Consider the following 18,065-nt stretch of genomic DNA (forward strand, 5'->3'; position numbering starts at 1 on the left):
AAGACATTCTACAATTAGATAGTGATGATAGATGCATAACTCTGTAAATGTACTGATACCATTGAATTGATTTGAACCATTCTTGTAGTTTATAGGACATAAATTATAGTTCAATAAAGCTTTTCAAAATAGAAAAGAAACAAATGGTATCTATAACCTTCCTGATTAATCATAAAAGGCCTCTAGTTTGATTTTATAGGGACTGTTTTTTTCTACCTCCCTACTTTCCAAGTTTTATCAAGTCAGAAGGAATTTAAGCGTCAGATGATCGTTTTAAAGATATTTTATCCCCTGGAATGTTACATCTTATGGTACCCATGAATTTCACTTTTATGTGTCTACTAGAATGCACATTTTTCTCAGGTCTCAGTTAGAAACCTGGGCATATCTCACTCCCTCCCCCTACCTGGAATGTTCTCCCAATTTGCTAACATTTCTTTTCAATAATGCAAATGTTATCCTTTTAGGAAAGCCCTCCCCAATTTCCTCTCCTCCAAGCCTGAGTTGGTATACCCTCTATGTGTCCCACTCCACCCTAGGCTCACTTCTATCATAACATCTCTGCTTGTCTCACTACTGTAAGGTCTTCAAAGGCAGTAACCTACATCCTTTAGTTATAAGAACCTTACCCTGTACCCAAGTGGCTCAATGGATTAAGAAAGGCCGTCCACATCTTGTTACTAAGTTTAACAGTAACAATAGATGCTACTTCTCGGGTAGAATTTTTAGTGTGTTTATGTGTGTGTGCACATGCAAATGTGTGTGCAGTGGTGGTAGTGGTGATTATAACATCCATATATGTTAGTCAGCTTTTCATTGCTGTGACCAAAGTACCTAATAAGAAGAACTTAAAGAATGAAGAGGTTATTTTGGGCTCACATTTTCTGAGGTTCAGTCTGTGGTTTGCAGACTCCATTGCTCTGGGCCTGAAAGTAGAACATCATGGTAGAAGGGCATGGTGGAGGAAAGCTCCCCAGCTCATGATAGCCAGGAAGCAGAGAGTGGGAGGAACTAGGGACAAAGTATATATCTCCAAAGCCATGACCCCAGTGCCCTACTTCCTCCATCCATGTGTCACCTGGTTATAGTTACCACCCAGTATCGTGGTCCTTTCAAATCATTAATCCATCAAGTGGACAAATCCATTGATGAGGTTATAGCTCTCATAATCTAATCATTTCAACTCTCAATATTCCTGCATTGCTTAACATGAGTTTTTTCGGGGACAACTTATATCCAAACCATAACACCATTCTACCATTGTGGCTCACTCTTAGAAACTAGAAGAAAACGTTTAAAAAATATTGCCAGGATTTGCCACCACCCCCAATAAGGCTTTTGGATTGAAGTTTAGGTTTTAACAAATTGTGAAACTATCACCCAAGAGTTTGGCTTGGCATTTTGTGAGTTGGTAATTAGTCCTGATTATCACACAATTTTTTTTTCTATCATAAAAGAAGTCTCTTTGGATATTACTTAGAAGATATAGTACATAAAATTCCACCAGGGTTTTTAAGTCTTTTAAAAGTTTCTGATATTTTTTTGAAAAATTAAACCTGAATTGTATATTTGGAATTAAAAAAAATAAAATACCCCTTTATCTTCGGGTTTTCATATGAAAAGTAAGCCTTTCTCTTCAAAACTGTATATATGGTGGGCCTCTGTCCCAAAGTGGCCAACTGCCTGCTTAGTATTACAGAATTCTGTAAAAACAAAATAAAATTTCTCTTTTAGTCTTTTTATAGCCAAAAATATTGTAAATTACATCACGATATATTGAATTTGTTAGTTTAGACATTCTTTACATTTATAAATTTACCATACTTTCAATATCTAGCTTTTTAAAACCATTTAGCTTACTCCCCATTATAAATTTATGAATTATAACTTGTAATACAGTTTCCAACATATCAAAAAAATCATGAATTATCAGAATCCTTTATGAACTGACACTATGGCAATCCTTAAATATATAACCCTTTGTTTTTATCACTATGAACTACATAATGAAGTTTCTAGATTCAGTCTTAGAATTTTTTCTATAGGAGCCTACTTCATAATGACATACTCTTTTAAGGCAGGTTTCAAATGATATCTGGAAACTAAGAAAAATTCTCTTAAAATTCAGATAGGTCTGACATGCTCCTTCCCTCTTTTTCTCATGAGACATAAATAGAAGTTGAATTGAACCAGAATTATTCCCAATACAGCATATTTGAAATAAAGGCAATTGTTTCGTTATGAGAATTCCTTGAATAAAATCTCAGATAATGAGAGCAAGTCTACAATTTTATAGCTTCTTTTTGCCCTAATCCTCTACTCTGCTCTTGTTTAATTTCATAGAAATATGTCAACCACCCACAAAGAGAATTTGAGATTGCCATGATGAGTGTCAATAAGGGTCACAGGATATGGGGCCATCTAATAGGAGAATCTAATTACTGGCAATAAAGAAATGGTGTGGTCCAGGAAGGCCCCTTAAATAATATACATTTAATAAATCTGATAGAGAAATGTAGGTTTTCCTAGAAAACACTTAATGAATGATAGATATTTTAATTGTTTTCTGCGAATCTTATTTATTTTTCAGGATTTTATAAAGCTACATTTTATGCAACTGTTATAGCATTCTTAATGAGGCAGAGAATAATTTGGAAATAAAATAACACAAGAAAATTACAGAATAAAAGACCAAGAAATAGTTTGTTATGTAAACAAACTTTAAAACTCATTTTTCCATTAAAAAGGTAATTCATGGTTATTAAAGATAATTTCATAAATACAGAAAAAATACTATATATATTTTTTCCCATAAATAGGATCATTGTTTTTGAAAAGATGCTTGGAAATACCATTACTAGACCAAGTTAAAAACATTTTAAAACTCTTGATACATGTTACAGAATAATTTCTAAAACAATTATCTTAATCCATTTTACTACTAGTAATCCATAACAGACCATTTCACCACACTATTGCCGATACTTGTATTATTATTTTTAAAGTATTTTTTATCAATATGTGATGATTGTACATGTTGTTAAATATAATAAACCTAGCTTGCTTCATTTTACCTGATTTTTCAGCAGCATTTGATACACTGGACTGATTTCTCCATTTGAAACACAGCATTCAGCCTTAGATCCTCCTTTCTTCTCTTATTACATCCTTTTCCTAGGAGATCTCACGCACTCACAAAGCTTCAAGTACCATATCATTTTTGAACAACTCCTCAAATTGTATAGCTCAGATCCCAAGTTTTATACCTAGCTCTATATCCAAGCATCTAATTAGATTCTTAACTTTGTTAGCTTTTCACTTCCTGTGACCAAAATGTCCAAGAAGAATAACTTAGAGAAAGAAAGATTTATTTTGGCTCATGGTTTCAGAAGAGTCAGTCCATGTCCAGCAGGCTCCATGGCTTTGCCCTTGAAGTGAAGTAGACTTTCATGGCAAAGGGCATGGCAGAGGGAAACTTTCAACTCATGGCAGCCACAAGGAGTGTGTGTGTTGGGGGGAAAGGGACCGGAGAAAAGCCCTTTCAGGGCACGCACCCTGTGACCTACATCCTCAACCTGTACCCACTTCCATGTAGTCTGTTCAGGCATCAAAGAATTCATCTATGATGAGATCAGAGCCTTCATGATCCAATCATTTCCCCAAATCCCCCACCTCTAAACACAGGAAGCTTTGGGGGACAAAATAGATTGAAATCATAATGGCAACCTTGACATTTTATTGTCTCACAAGCACTTCAAACCAATATCCAAACCTGAATTGCTGCCTTAAGGCTTTGCCTCTCAAGCCTGCATTTATAAACGTTCATTGAACGAACAAAGAAAAAAGTGTTGCCTCATTCAGAGGAAAGAACAGCTCTCTTACAGCTATGACAGCAGCATTCTAGACATAAGGAGTGTCGCAGAAGGGGATGACTAGTCAGTAGAAAGGTTAGAGAAAAGATAGGCAGGGACCACATCATGCTAAGCTCTGCACATTTGGAAAACATTTTGGCTTTCATTCTTAGTACAATGAGCAAATAATGAAGATATTTTATATAGGATTTTTAATTGATTTTTTTGAAAATACTTTGATTCACAAAAAGTTTTCCCCAACTTTCCCCAGTGACAATAATTTATATACTCCTAGTTTGTTGTCAACATAACAAAATTGATGTTGCTACAAGTCTATTAACCTAGATACCAAACTTATTTATATTTCACCAAATTTTACAGGCACCCTTTTTATTTTTTGCCTAGTTCTGTGAAATTTTAACACGTGTAGATTCCTGTGGCCATTACTACAACCAGAACACAGAACTGAATGTGTCACAAAGTAGAAACCCGTTTATGTTACCACTTAAGGGCCATAACTGCCTATAAAACGTAACCACTGGACACCAGTTATCTGTTTTCCATTTTTACAATTTTGTCACTTCCAAAATAAATGTAATTATATACTACATGTGTCTTGCTTGATCTAACTATAGCCATTTAGAATCATAATTGCTGTAATTGTCCCTGAGAGACCCTGATTGATTTCCCCTGCATGGTTTCCCAGTTTACTACAAAAAAACCAACCAACCAACCAACCAACCAACAAAAAAACAATTAGAGTAGTATGTCGAACTTTTTGACCAGAAAAAAGTAGAGCCCACAGTGCCAGAAAAGACTTAAATCCTTGATATTAGCTTGAGATAAACAATGTATTCTGACTTGGATGAAAGTCGCTCTTGTCCTGACCACAAAATAAGCCTACTTCCTCAGACCTCAGATTGTAAGGATCCCCTGGGCTTGCCACTACCCTTGACCATGCTTCTGTCATAAGTTCTCACTAAATTGTATTCTGTGCAATCCTTTGTTTATCCATCATCGATGGACATTTGGGCTGCTTCCTGCATTCGAGTATTGAGAATGATGCCTTGAGCAGAAGTGTACAAATATCTCCTCATGTTTCTGCTTTCAAAGCATTGGATGTATACCCCAAAATGGAATTGCTGGACCCAATAGTAACTACATTTTTAATTTTTTTTTTTGAGATACTAAAATACTTGTTTCCATAGTACCTGCAACCATCCTATAGTCCCACCAACAGTGCACAAATATTCCAATTTTTCTATAGCCCCTCCAACACTTTCTGGGATTATTTTGTTTGAGGGCTATTATAATAGCCACCCCAATGGGTATAAGGTAATATCTCATCATGGTTTGGATTTAAAATTTCCTAATGATTAGTTAGGAATAATATTAAGCATTATGCTTAATTAATATTAAGCATATTTTAATGCCTTAATTTGTCATTTATATAGTCGTTGGAGAAATGTGTGTTCAATTCCTTTGCTCGTTATTAAGTTTCTTTTTGTTGTGGTTGAGTTTTGACTGTTATCAACATATTCTGGATAATAATATCAGATGAATGATTTACTAATATTTTCTTTCATTGTCTTTTTACTCTGCTGATACTGTCCTTTAATGCATGAAAGATTTTAACTTGGGCTAAGGCTATTTTTTCTTTTGTTGCTTGTGCCATTTGTGTAATAGCCAAGAAATCACTGCCAAATCTAATGTCATGAAATGTTTCACTTTTTACTTCTAAGGGTTTTATAGTCCTAGTTTTTACATATAAGGACTGAACTATTGATAAACACAGCAACTTAGATGCAGAGTTAAAAAGCCACTTTCAAAATGTTAATTTTTTGGGGAAATCCTACAGGGACGTAGCATATAACACAATGTAATATTATTCAGCCTCAAAAATTAAGGAAATTCTGAAACATTGTATGCCATGGATGAATCTTCAATATATTACACTAAATGAAGTAATCAGTCACAAAAAGGCACATATTGTATTATTTTACTTATAATAATTCTCTACAGGCCAGGATGAAATCCCTCACCAAAAATTTAAGCTGTTAGAATCAGATCATGGACTTGTAGCCTCCAGAATTGTGAGAGAATAAAACTCTGTCTTTTAAAATTTTTTTTATTTGTTCTTTTAAATTATACATGACAGTATAATGCATTTTGATACATCATATATAAATGGAGTATAACTTCTCATTTTTTGGTTTTATATGAGTATAGACATTGGTCATATAATCATATATGTCCAATTCATTCAATTTTATCTTTCCTATTCCTGTTGCACCTCCTTTCCCTTCAGTTTCCTTTGTCTAATGCAAAGTACTTCTATTCTTCCATACCCCCCACCACTATTGTGAATTAGTATCTGCAGATGAGAAAAAACATTTGGCCTTTGATTTTTGGGGGGATTAGCTTATTTCACCCAGCATGATATTCTCTATCCACTTACTGACAAATGCCATAATTTCATTATTCTTTGTGGCTGAGTAATATTCCATTGTGTATATATACCACATTTTCTTTATCTGTTTATCTGTTGAAGGGCATGTAGTTTGGTTACATAGTTCAGCAATTGTGAATTGAGCTGCTATAAACATTGATGTGTCTATGTTACTGTAGTGTACTGATTTTTTTTTTTAGAGAGAGAGAGAGAGAGAGAGAGAGAGAGAGAATATTTTAATATTTATTTTTTAAATTTTTGGCGGACACAACATCTTTGTTTGTATGTGGTGCTGAGGATCAAACCTGGGCCGCACGCATGCCAGGTGAGCATACTACCGCTTGAGCCACATCCCCAGCCCTAGTGTACTGATTTTTAAGTCCTTTGGGTATAAACTGAGGAGTGGGTAACTGGGTCAAATGGTGGTTCCATTCTAAGTTTTCTGAGAAGTCTCCATACTGCTTTTCAGATTGGTTGCACCAATTTGCAGTCCTACCAATAAGATATGAGTGTACCTTTTCTCCCACATCCTTGCCAACATTTATTGTTACTTGGATTCTTGATCATTTCCATCCTGACTGAAATGAGATGAAATCTCATTGTAGTTTTAATCTGCATTTCTTTAATTGCAAGAGTTGATGAATATTTATTCATATATTTGTTGGTCGACTGTATTTCTTCTATGAAGAAGAATGGGCCAGTTCCTTGGCCCATTATTTGATGGAGTTTTTTTGTGTTAAGTTTTTTGAGTTCTTTATATATTCTGGAGATTAATGCTCTGAGGCACAGGTGGCAAAGATTTTCTCCCATTCTGAAGGCTGGTCGACTGTATTTCTTCTATGAAGAAGAATGGGCCAGTTCCTTGGCCCATTATTTGATGGAGTTTTTTTGTGTTAAGTTTTTTGAGTTCTTTATATATTCTGGAGATTAATGCTCTGAGGCACAGGTGGCAAAGATTTTCTCCCATTCTGAAGGCTCTTCACATTCTTGATTGTTTCCTTTGCTGTGAAGAAGCTTTTTAGTTTGATAACATCTCATTTATTGATTCTTGATTTTGCTTCTTGGGCTTTAGGAGTGGTTGAGGAATTTGGTTCCTAAGCCAATATAATGGAGATTTGGCCCTACTTTTTCTCCTGGTGGGTGCATACTCTCTGGTCTAATGCCTAGGTTCTTGATTTACTTTGAGTTCTGTGCAGGGTGAGAGAGAGGGCTTGATTTCATTTTGCTACATATGGATTTCCAGTTTTCTCCGCACCATTTGTTGAAGAGACTATCTTTTCTCCAATGTATGTTTATGGTACCTTTGTCTAGTATGAGATAACTGTATTTACGTGGGTTTGTCTCTGGGTCTTCTATTCTGTTCCATTGGTCTTCATGTCTGTTTTGTTGCCAATATCATACTTTTTTTTAAACTACAGCTCTGTAATATAATTTAAGGGATAGCATTGTGATACCTCTTGCTTCACTTTTCTCACTAAGGATTGCTTTGGCTATTCTGGAACTCTTATTTTTCCAAGTGAATTTCATAACTGCATTTCTATTTCTGTGAAGAATATCATTGGAATTGTAGTAGGAACTGCATTAAATCTGTATAGTGCTTTTGGTAGTATGGCCATTTTGACAATATTAATTCTGCCTATCCAAGAACATGGGAGATCTTCCCATCTTCTAAGGTCTTCTTCAATTTCTTTGCTCAGTGTTCTATGGTTTTCATTGTAGAGGTCTTTTACCTCTTTTGTTAGATTGATTCCCCATTTTTTTAAGGCTATTGTGAATGGGATAGTTTTCCTATTCTCTTTCAGTTGATTCATCACCGGTGTATAGGAATGCAACTGTTTTATGGGTGATAATTTTATATATTGCTACTTTGCTGAATTCATTTATGAGTTCTAGAAGTTTTCTGATAAAGTTTCTTGGGTCTTCTAAATATAGAATCAAGTTGTCAGCAAATAGGGAGTCTGAGTTCTTCTTTTCCTACTTGTATCCCTTTAATTTCTTTTTTCTGTTTAATTGCTCTGGCTAAAGTTTCTAGGACTACGTTGAATAGAAGTGGTGAAAGAGGGCATCCCCTATCTTGTTCTAGTTTTTAGAGGAAAAGCTTTAAAATTTTCTCCATTTAGAATGATGTTGGTCTTGGGTTTGGCATATATAGCTTTTACAAGGTTGAGGCATGTTCCTACTATCCCTAGTTTTTTCTGTGTTTTGAACATAAATGGATGCTGTGTTTTGTGAAATGCTTTTTCTGCATCTCTTGAGATAATCATGTGATTCTTGTCTTTAAGTCTATTGATGTGATGAATTACATTTATTGATTTCTGTGTGTTGAACCAACCTTGCATCTCTGGGTGAACCCCACTTGATCGTGGTGCACTATTTTTAAAATATGTTTTGGAATGCAACTTGGTAGTATTTTATTAGGAATTTTTATGTCTTTGTTCATCAGGGATATTGGTCTGAAGTTTCCTTTCCTTGATGTGTCTTTTTTTTAGTTTTGGTATCAGAGCGATGCAAGCTTCATAGAATGAGTTTGGAAGGGTTCCCTCCTTTTCTGTCTCATGGAATAATTTGAAGAGGATTGTTGTGTGTTCTTCTTTGAAGGTCTGGTAGAACTGGGCTGAGAATCCATCAGTTCTGGGTTTTCTTTGTTGGTAGGCTTTTAATGGCATCTCTATTTCATGGCTTGAAATTAATCTGTTTAAGTTTTCTAAGTCCTTCTGATTCAATTTGGGTAGGTCATATGTCTTTAGAAATTTGTTGATGTCTTCAAGATTTTCTATTTTATTAGAGTATAAATTTTCAAAATGGTTTCTAATTATCATCTCTATCTTAGTAGTGTCCTTCATGATATTTTCTTTTGCAGAAGGAATTTTAGTAATTTGAGTTTTCTCTTTCTCTTTGTATTTTTTAAATTTCATTCTTGATTTATTTTGCTATACATTTGTCATCCAATAGTGTATTCTTTAGTATCTAGGTATTAGAATAGCTTCTATTTTTATTTTATCATTGATCAGAGATATTGGTCTGAAGTTTCCTTTCCTTGATGTATCTTTTTTTAGTTTTGGTATTAAAGTGATACAAGCTTCATAGATGATACAATGCAAGGTATTATCTCTATTTTTTTCATATTGCTAAGAGTTGATTTGTGGCCTAAGATATGGTCTATTTTAGAGAAGGATTCATGAGCTACTGAGAAGAAAGTGTATTCAGTCATTGATGGATGAAATATTCTATATATGTCAGTTAACTACAAATTATTAATTGTATTTTTTTTTAGTTATATAGTTTCTTTATTTAGTTGTTGTTTGGAGGATCTATCCAGTGATGAGAAAGATATGTTAAAGTCACACAGTATTATCGTGTTGTGGTTTACTTGATTCTTGAAATTACAAGGGCTTTTTTGATGTATATAGATGCTCCATGGTTTGGGGCATGAATGTATATGATTGTTATGTCTCATCGATGTATGATTCCCTGAAGAAGTATAAAACATCCTTCTTTGTCCTTTAAGATTAACTTTGGCCTGAAGTCTACTTTATGTGATATGAGGATAGAAACACCTGTTTATTCATGAGATCCACGTGAATGATATGCTTTTTTCCCCCATCCTTTCACCTTCAGTCTGTTGATGTCTTTGCCTATCTACAGGGAATAAAAAACTATAAAAGTAAAATAGAAGATTTGTTAAACAATCAAATAAAATGTCTACAATAATTGATATAAAGAGGTCAATGAGTTGGTTTGATATCAGAGTAGAAAGAATTAGTGACCTGGAGGTTTGTCGAAAGAAATCTCTATGCGAAATGTGGCATAGAGAGTTTAAAAAAGAATATGGAAAGAAGATGGTAAAAGATATAGCAGATAAGTCAGATAGTCTAATATACATTGAAATGGAATCCCATGTAATGAAATGAAAAAATCCATCCCATGAAAATATGTAAAAAATATGTAAAAAAAAAAGACCCTAACATGTTTATTGTTTGGAATACTAGAGGAAAGGAGAAAAAAAAATTGAGACCTTGAAAATATATGGCTAAGATCAGAAGAGTCCAAACCAGATTCTCACAGTCAAATAATTCCAGGAAGAATATTTTTTTTCAAAAAAATTTACTTTTAGACACAGCATAATAAAAATAAAACTCAAAAACTCAAAAACAATTCATACCCCCAAAATAATATCCCCAAATAACCCAATCAAAAAATGGGCAAAGGAACTTTGGGCTTTGAAATCATATCACATGTGGTCTTAAGGTTGAAGTGCAGTCTAGGGCCTGTGCATATTAGTGGACAACACTTAATAGCTGTGGAGAAAGACAGAACATGAAGAGGAGGAGGATATAAAACTCTTAAGTGTATCTGGAAAGAGATTTGCCTCTCAAGGTGGTAGCAAGGTTCCACAGAAAAAAAGCAAAGCTTGCTGAAGAAGAAGAAGAAGAAGAAGAAGAAGAAGAAGAAGAAGAAGAAGAAGAAGAAGAAGAAGAAGAAGATTTCGATGATGAGGAAACTGAAGAAAAAGCTCCATTGAAGAAATCTATGAGATACTCCAGTCAAAAATGCACAGATATAAAAGCAGAGTGAAAAAGACTCAAAATCATCAACAACAAGATCCAAAGGTCAAGAATCCTTAAAAAAAAACAAAACAAAAAAAAAAACTCCTAAAACACCAAAAGGCACTAGACTAGTTCTGTAGAAGACATTAAAGCAAAAATGCAAGCAAGTATAGAGAAAGGTGGTTCTCTTTCCAAAGTGGAAGCCAAGTTCATCAATGATGTGAAAAATTGCTTCCAGATGACTAACCCGTAGGCTATTCAAGATCTCTGGAAGTGGAGGAAGTCTCATTAAGAAAATAGTTTAAACAGTTTGTAAAAAATTTCTGTCTTATTTCATTTCTGTAAACAGTTGGTATCTGGCTGTCCTTTTTGTAATGCAAAGTGAGAACTTTCCCTATCGTGTTTGATAAATGTTGTCCAGGTTCCCTTGCCAAGAATGTGTTGTGCAAAATGCCTGTTTAGTTTTTCAAGATAGAACTCCACCCTTTGCTTGGTTTTTAAGTATGTATGGAATGTTATGATAGGACATAGTAGTAATGGTGGTTGGACATGGAAATCGTGGGGAGACAAAAATATACATGTGAAATAAATTCAGTATTTTAATAAAGTAGTACTGTTTCTATTTTTTTTTTAAAGAAACACAAATAGTCAACCAACATTGGAAAAAGTCTTCTATTTAGGAAATTCAAATCAAAACTACACTGAGATTTTTACCTCACTCCAGTCAGAATGACAATTATCAACAACACAAATAATAGGGGCCGGGGCTGCAGCTTAGTAGCAGAGTGCTTGCCTAGCATGTGAGAGGCACTGGGTTTGATCCTTAGCATCACATAAAAATAAATAAATAAAACAACTTAAAAAATAAAGAATTGCTATAACAAAAACACCAGTGTGGGGAAAAATATTTTTTTCTTTTTTAAAGACTACAGATAAGTGAGGATGTGGGGGAAAAGGTATACTTATACATTGCTGGTGGAACTGCAAATTAGTACAATCACTCTGGAAAGCAGTATGGAGATTCCTCAAAAACAAAACAACAACAACAACAACAAAAAAAACAACTAGGAATGGAACCACTATATGATCCAGCTATCCCAATCTTCAGTATATATCCAAAAGATTTAAAATCAATATACTATAGGGACACATCAATATTTACAATAGTACAATTTTCAATAATCAAGCTATTGAACCAACCTAGGTGCCCTTCAACAGAAGAATGGATAAAGTAAATGTGATACACACACACACACACACACACACACACACACACACACAATGGGGTAGTACTCCATCATAAAGAATGAAATGATTGCATTTGCTGGTAAATGAATGGAACTGAAGACTATCATGCTAAGTGAAATAAGCCAATCCCCAAAAGTCAAAGATTGAATGTCTTCTCTGATATGCAGAAGATAATCCAAAATAAGGGGCAGGAGAAGAGAGAGGAAAAAGAAAAAAAATGGAGAGAGAATTTCATCAAAATAGAGGAGGATCAGTAGAATAGATGAAGGGAATTAAGGGGGAGGAGGGAGGCATGGGATGGCAGGGGATGGTGGAATGGATCTAACCAAACTTTGTAAGTGAATGCATGAATATAGGACAATGAATTCCAACATCAATTATATGCTTAAGATACTAATTTTTAAAATACTATAAATAAATTGCAGAGAGATCAGTATTATACAGGGAGGGGAACAGAGAGAATGGGGGAGGTGGAATGGCTAAGGACTGAATTAGAGCAAATGTATTTCACAATATTCTGATTATGTCAAAATGTATCCTAATGTTTTATATGACTAAAAAGAATCAATAAAATTTACATTTAGACACAGCATAATAAAACTGAAGAAAACAAAAGACAAATATTTTAAAGTAGCTGGAAGAAAATATATTGGATTATTACTTATTTACCTTTTGTAACCTGCTTCTTCTACTCCCACTTTTTAATCTAGCCATTGCTTTGGCAACAACCTTTGACCAATGGAGAATGGGGGTTTTTCTGTTACTTTGTGAAGCTAATGCCTAGGTGTATTCTGTTCGTTTTGTGAATAATTTTAAGATACATTCTGCATAACTCCTTGGAGAGACTTGGTGAGACTCTGCTCTGATGTCCTACTGTACTGACAACTTAAAAACTAGATTTCCAGGAGGCTGGAGGCTACAGCGCTCGCTAGAATGTGCAAGGTCCTGGGTTAAATCTCCTGTACCACACACATACCAAAACAAAACAAAACAAAACACCAAAAAAAAAAAGTATATTTAAAATTTTTTTTAGTTGCAGATGAACACAATATTTTTATTTAATTAATTAATTTATTTTTTTGTGGTGCTTAAGGTTGAATCCAGTGCCTCATACATAGTAGGCAAGCACTCTATCACTGAGCTACAACCCTAGAACAGTAACTATATTTCTTTCCTTCTCTGTTACACTTTTCTGGAACCTAGGCTAAAACACTTTTGAAGGAGTCACAGGATGAAAGACAATTTCCTAAGACAGTGAAATGATGAAGTGTTGAGAGATTAAAAACTGCCAGTAGGCAACAAAAGAAAGAAAATAAAATAGGGAGAACAAAATTTAAAGCAAAAAATAAGAATATATCAGTAACAATATAAATGTAACTGGACTTAATGATCTAATTATTAATACTTAATGTTGGTCATGATAAAACCATAAAAAACATTTATGGTGCTTATAGGACATATGTTGAAAATATAAGGATACAGAAAGATGAAAGTAAAAGCACAGCCAGGTGTGGTGGTGCATGCCTGTAATCCCAGTGGCTCGGGAGGCTGCAGCACAAGGATCTCAAGTTCAAAGCCAGCCTCAACAACTCAACAACTAAGTGAGGACCTAAGCAACTTAGTGAGACCCTGTCTCAAAATTTAAAAAATAAATTAATAAAAAGGACTGGGTATGTTCTTAACTCAGTAGTTAAGAACCCTGGGTTCAATCTCTATACCAAAAAAAAAAAAAAAAAAAAAAGCAGAAATAATGACAATAATCTTTCCACCTACCAGTGAGGGTTCACGTGCAATGAGTTGTACTTCCTCAGGGTCTGAATTTCCTGGATCATATACCCATATTACGACCTTCTAGAAAAGAAGATGTTTTTGTATTTATTTATATTTTGTACACAATTAGTTTTTAGTTGTGGTAAAATAATCCAAAAATATTTTCATTTATTAAAAAAATTGAATTGTTCCATTTTTTAAAAAAAATCCAAAGCAGCATTTAATCACTGAAACAAGTCAAAGACCTATGAAGGGTTAAAAATATCCCTTTACATCCTTAAGTAACTAATGTTAAAATTTTATACAAATGTTTATATATCTTTCTTTATATACCCATAGACACAGCAATTCCTAATACTAACACACTTTAAAAAAAACAAACATTCTATACATGTTAATTATAACTTATTTTGTCACTTGGCACAGTCTGGCCATTTCAATAGACATCTAATTGTTTATTTCTTATTAACTAGATACTTTATTTGCATAGTTAAAAATGAATTATATTAAAATATGTAGCAAAAGCAGTTTCTATTACCCTGTACTCCATTACTCGTTTCCCATAATTTTTGTGAATAGTAAATAATTTTTCCTCCATTTGATGCAAATGCTAGCTTACTAAATACAAATTTTTGAGCCTTATATATATTTTTTCATTTAATTATATTTTAGAGATTTTTACATGTTATCATTAATTTTTCTTTACACACTCTCATTAATTTTTCAGCTTTACATATTCTTGTTAAATTTTCATTAATTTTTATTCTAAATCATGAAGAAACCGTAGATGTTTCACTTTTATTTACCTTTCCTGTTTTTTATTAGGTTGTTAACTTTAATATTTATTTTTTAGATTTTTTTTTAGGTGGACACAATATCTTTATTGTATTTTAATGTGGTGCTGAGGATAGAACCCAGCGCCCCGTGGATGCCAGACAAGTGTGCTACCACTTGAGCCACATCCCAAGCCCTAGATTGTTAATTTAAAAAAATTTATTTGTGAGTGGTGAAATTTGATGGGCCAGAGGGAGGCAGCATTCTGTGTCACTCTGTGATCCAGATCTCACCTAGTTGGAATACTGCATCTCTGAGAGTGTTAGGGGACCCCTATACAGCTGCTCTCTGAAGAAATCACCAGCTCTGTGACCCCGTGCAGGGGTCTGGGCCTCAGCATTAGAGCAGGACCCCTGGTTCCCAACACCCAAGTCCAAAATTCTAACTAATGCAGGGCTCCCGAGCTCCTTAGCAGATCAACACATCTGCAGATCTCCAAGGCTTTGCTCTGCTCCCACGCAGGTCACTCAGCTGCTACCTACCCACAGCACAATGCCATTGCCTGGCTCCCCCCACCTCATCAGATACCCCGGCATTGAAAGCAGATCGCTTCCATCTTGGCTCAACATTCTTGCCATATTAGGTGGGGGCAGCTCCCAGATCGAATCTCCAGCAGCCAGGTACCAGGTTTTCAACCTTCCCCTCTCCCCAGTGGTGGTAACCCAACACAGTAGCTGCCCAACACAGGTGCGCATTGTGACCAGAGTGCTGCCCACAGGAGTCCCGGTGTGAGAGGTTACTCAATTGGGAATTGCTAAGGGAGAGGGAGATGGGGCTAAAGTCTGGAGCCTAACAGAGAGACCAGGAATTGGGAAATCTCCAGGCAAGATAGGGAGATAGTACAGGGTGCTCAAGTCATACAAGCAGTTCCAAAAACAGACCCATGAGGTACAGGAGGTGCAGTCTTCCTGCAGGGACTGGCAGGTACCACTCCAGCTTCCAGTCACCCTACACCAGGACCAGCCTTCCCACCCTGGTTACCTCCACCAGCCTGATGGCAGAGACACCAGCTTACAACAGACAACCCCACCTATTGGATGAGAAGAGAAGCAGGAAGGAAAGATATGGATCTCTAAAACTAGCAACAACCCTGATTTCTTCCTTCAGAGTTTTTTTTTTTTCTCTTCTACCCCTTTATTCTCCGGTCCTCACACCCCCAACATATGTGAAACCAATAAGTTTGCATGAAATAGAATTTTACGGACTAAGACATCTGAATAATATAATATAGAGGTGTTGTATATGCCCCTTTCCCCTTTTTCTTCTTTCATTTTCTTTCCCCCTCCAAATTTTACCATTTTAACATCCTGTATTTTTGTAAATACATATGTATGTTTGTTTTATGCACTCTACTGTCTTCCCATGTACCTGCCTACCCTAAATTACTTCCTGTCTATTCTCTTGCTACTAACCCTCTTTATTAAATTTCTCTTTCACACTTCCTAAGATCTATTAACTCTATATCCTCACATCCTACCTCCTCAGCATATCGTCCTATGCCTCACCCCCAGTTCATTGACAAACATCAGAAACTGTAAACCTTTTTATAAAACTACTGATTATATTTTAGATAACATTTGAATCCAACATTTTTTTACATTGAGACTAAACTGTAAACATCTTAATAACAACAAATTGTTATAGGTGGTATATTGTTGATATTGGGATGTTAACATTGTCCTTCCCCACAGAGGAGGGGTCTTGGAATCCTACAAGAGCACTGCAAGCCTATAGGGTAAAAACAATAACATCCCAAACCCACAGAGCTGGAAAGGAAGACACACAAGCAACATGAAAAGACAAGGGAAGAAAGTGCCCCAAACAAATCAAATCACCATATCATTAGAATCATTGGCAGCCACAACAGAGGAAATGACAGAGAAGGAGTTCAGGATGTACATGGTTAAAATGTCCTGTGAACTCAAGGAAGATATAAGAAAGCAAATACAAGCAGTGAAAGATCACTTTGACAAGGAGCTACATAAACAAATACAGGAAGCAAAAGATCACCTCAACAGGGAGATAGAAATTCTAAAAAAAAAAAAAAAAAAAAAAAATCCAAACAGAAATCCTTGAAATGAAAGAAACAATAAACCAAATCAAAAGCTTAAATGAAAGCATCACCAACAGAGTAAACCACTTGGAAGATAGGACATCAGACAATGATGATAAAATATATAATCTTGAAAAGAACATAGACACACAGTGATAATGATAAGAAACCACGAGCAGAACATTCAAGAAATATGGGATAGCATAAAAAGCATAAAAATTTAAGAGTTATTGGGATACAGGAAGGCATAGAGGTCCAAACCAAAGGAATGAACAATCTATTAAATGAAATATCAGAAAATTTTTTAAACATGAAAAATGAATTGGAAATCTAAATTCAAGAAATTTATAGGATTCAGAATGTACAAAATCACAACAGATCCACATCAAGGCACATTATAATTAAAATGCCCAACATAAAAAATAAGGAAAGAATTTTAAAAGCCACACGAGAAAGGAATCAAATTACATACAGGGGAAAACCAATTAGGATAATGGCAGATTTTTCAGCACAGATTTTTCAGATCCTGAAAGCTAGAGAAGATCCTGGAACAACATATATCAAGCTCTGAAAGAAAATGGGTGGCAACCAAGAATCTTGTATCCAGCAAAATTACACTTTAGATTTGAAGATGAAATAAAGACCTTCCATAATAAACAGAAGTTAAAAAAGAATTTATAGCTAGAAAACATCCTTGGCAAAATATTCCATGAAGAAGAAACAAAAAACAACAATGAAAACCAGTGGAGGGAGGTAGTACCCTAAAGGAAAAACTAATCAAAGAAGAAAATCAAGTCAAGTTAAATAACAAAAATAAAGAAATATGGCTGGACATACAAACCATGTCTCAATAATAACCCTAATATTCATGGCTTAAACTCACCAATAAAAAGGCATAGGCTAGTAGACTGGATTTTAAAAAATGATCCAATAATATGCTGCCTACAGGAGACTCATCTGATAGAAAAAGACATACACAGACTGAAGGTGAAAGGTTGGGAAAAATCATACCACTTACATGGACTGCGAAAGCAAGCAGGGATTTCCATCCTCATATCAAATAAAGTAGACTTAAAGCCAAAATTAATCAAAAGGGACAAAGATGGACATTACATACTGCTCAAGGGAATCATACACCAACAAGACATAATAATCATAAATATATATGCCTCAAAAAATGGTGCAGCTATGTTCATCAAACAAAATTCTTCTCAAGTTCAAGAGTCAAATTGACCACAACACAATAATCTTGGGTGACTATAGCACACCTTTCTCACCACTGGGTAGATCTTCCAAACAAAAGTTTAATAAAG

General features: G+C 34.8%; 1 protein-coding gene and 1 pseudogene across 1 annotated transcript in view; one reads left to right on the forward strand and one right to left on the reverse strand.

Annotated features, from left to right (window-relative positions):
• Catspere (catsper channel auxiliary subunit epsilon) overlaps positions 1-18,065 on the reverse strand; it is a 152,673-nt gene that overhangs the window by 97,243 nt on the left and 37,365 nt on the right. The window contains exons 7-8 of the mRNA XM_078024680.1: positions 13,869-13,946; positions 1,594-1,703 (exon numbers count right to left, since the gene is read on the reverse strand). Of these exons, the coding sequence (XP_077880806.1) occupies positions 1,594-1,703; positions 13,869-13,946 (188 nt within the window). The remainder of the gene's footprint in view (positions 1-1,593; positions 1,704-13,868; positions 13,947-18,065) is intronic.
• On the forward strand, positions 10,499-11,139 carry LOC101976905 (nucleophosmin pseudogene; annotated as a pseudogene).

Source organism: Ictidomys tridecemlineatus, chromosome 10, assembly GCF_052094955.1.
Source record: "Ictidomys tridecemlineatus isolate mIctTri1 chromosome 10, mIctTri1.hap1, whole genome shotgun sequence".
Classification (NCBI taxonomy): Eukaryota; Metazoa; Chordata; class Mammalia; order Rodentia; family Sciuridae; genus Ictidomys; species Ictidomys tridecemlineatus.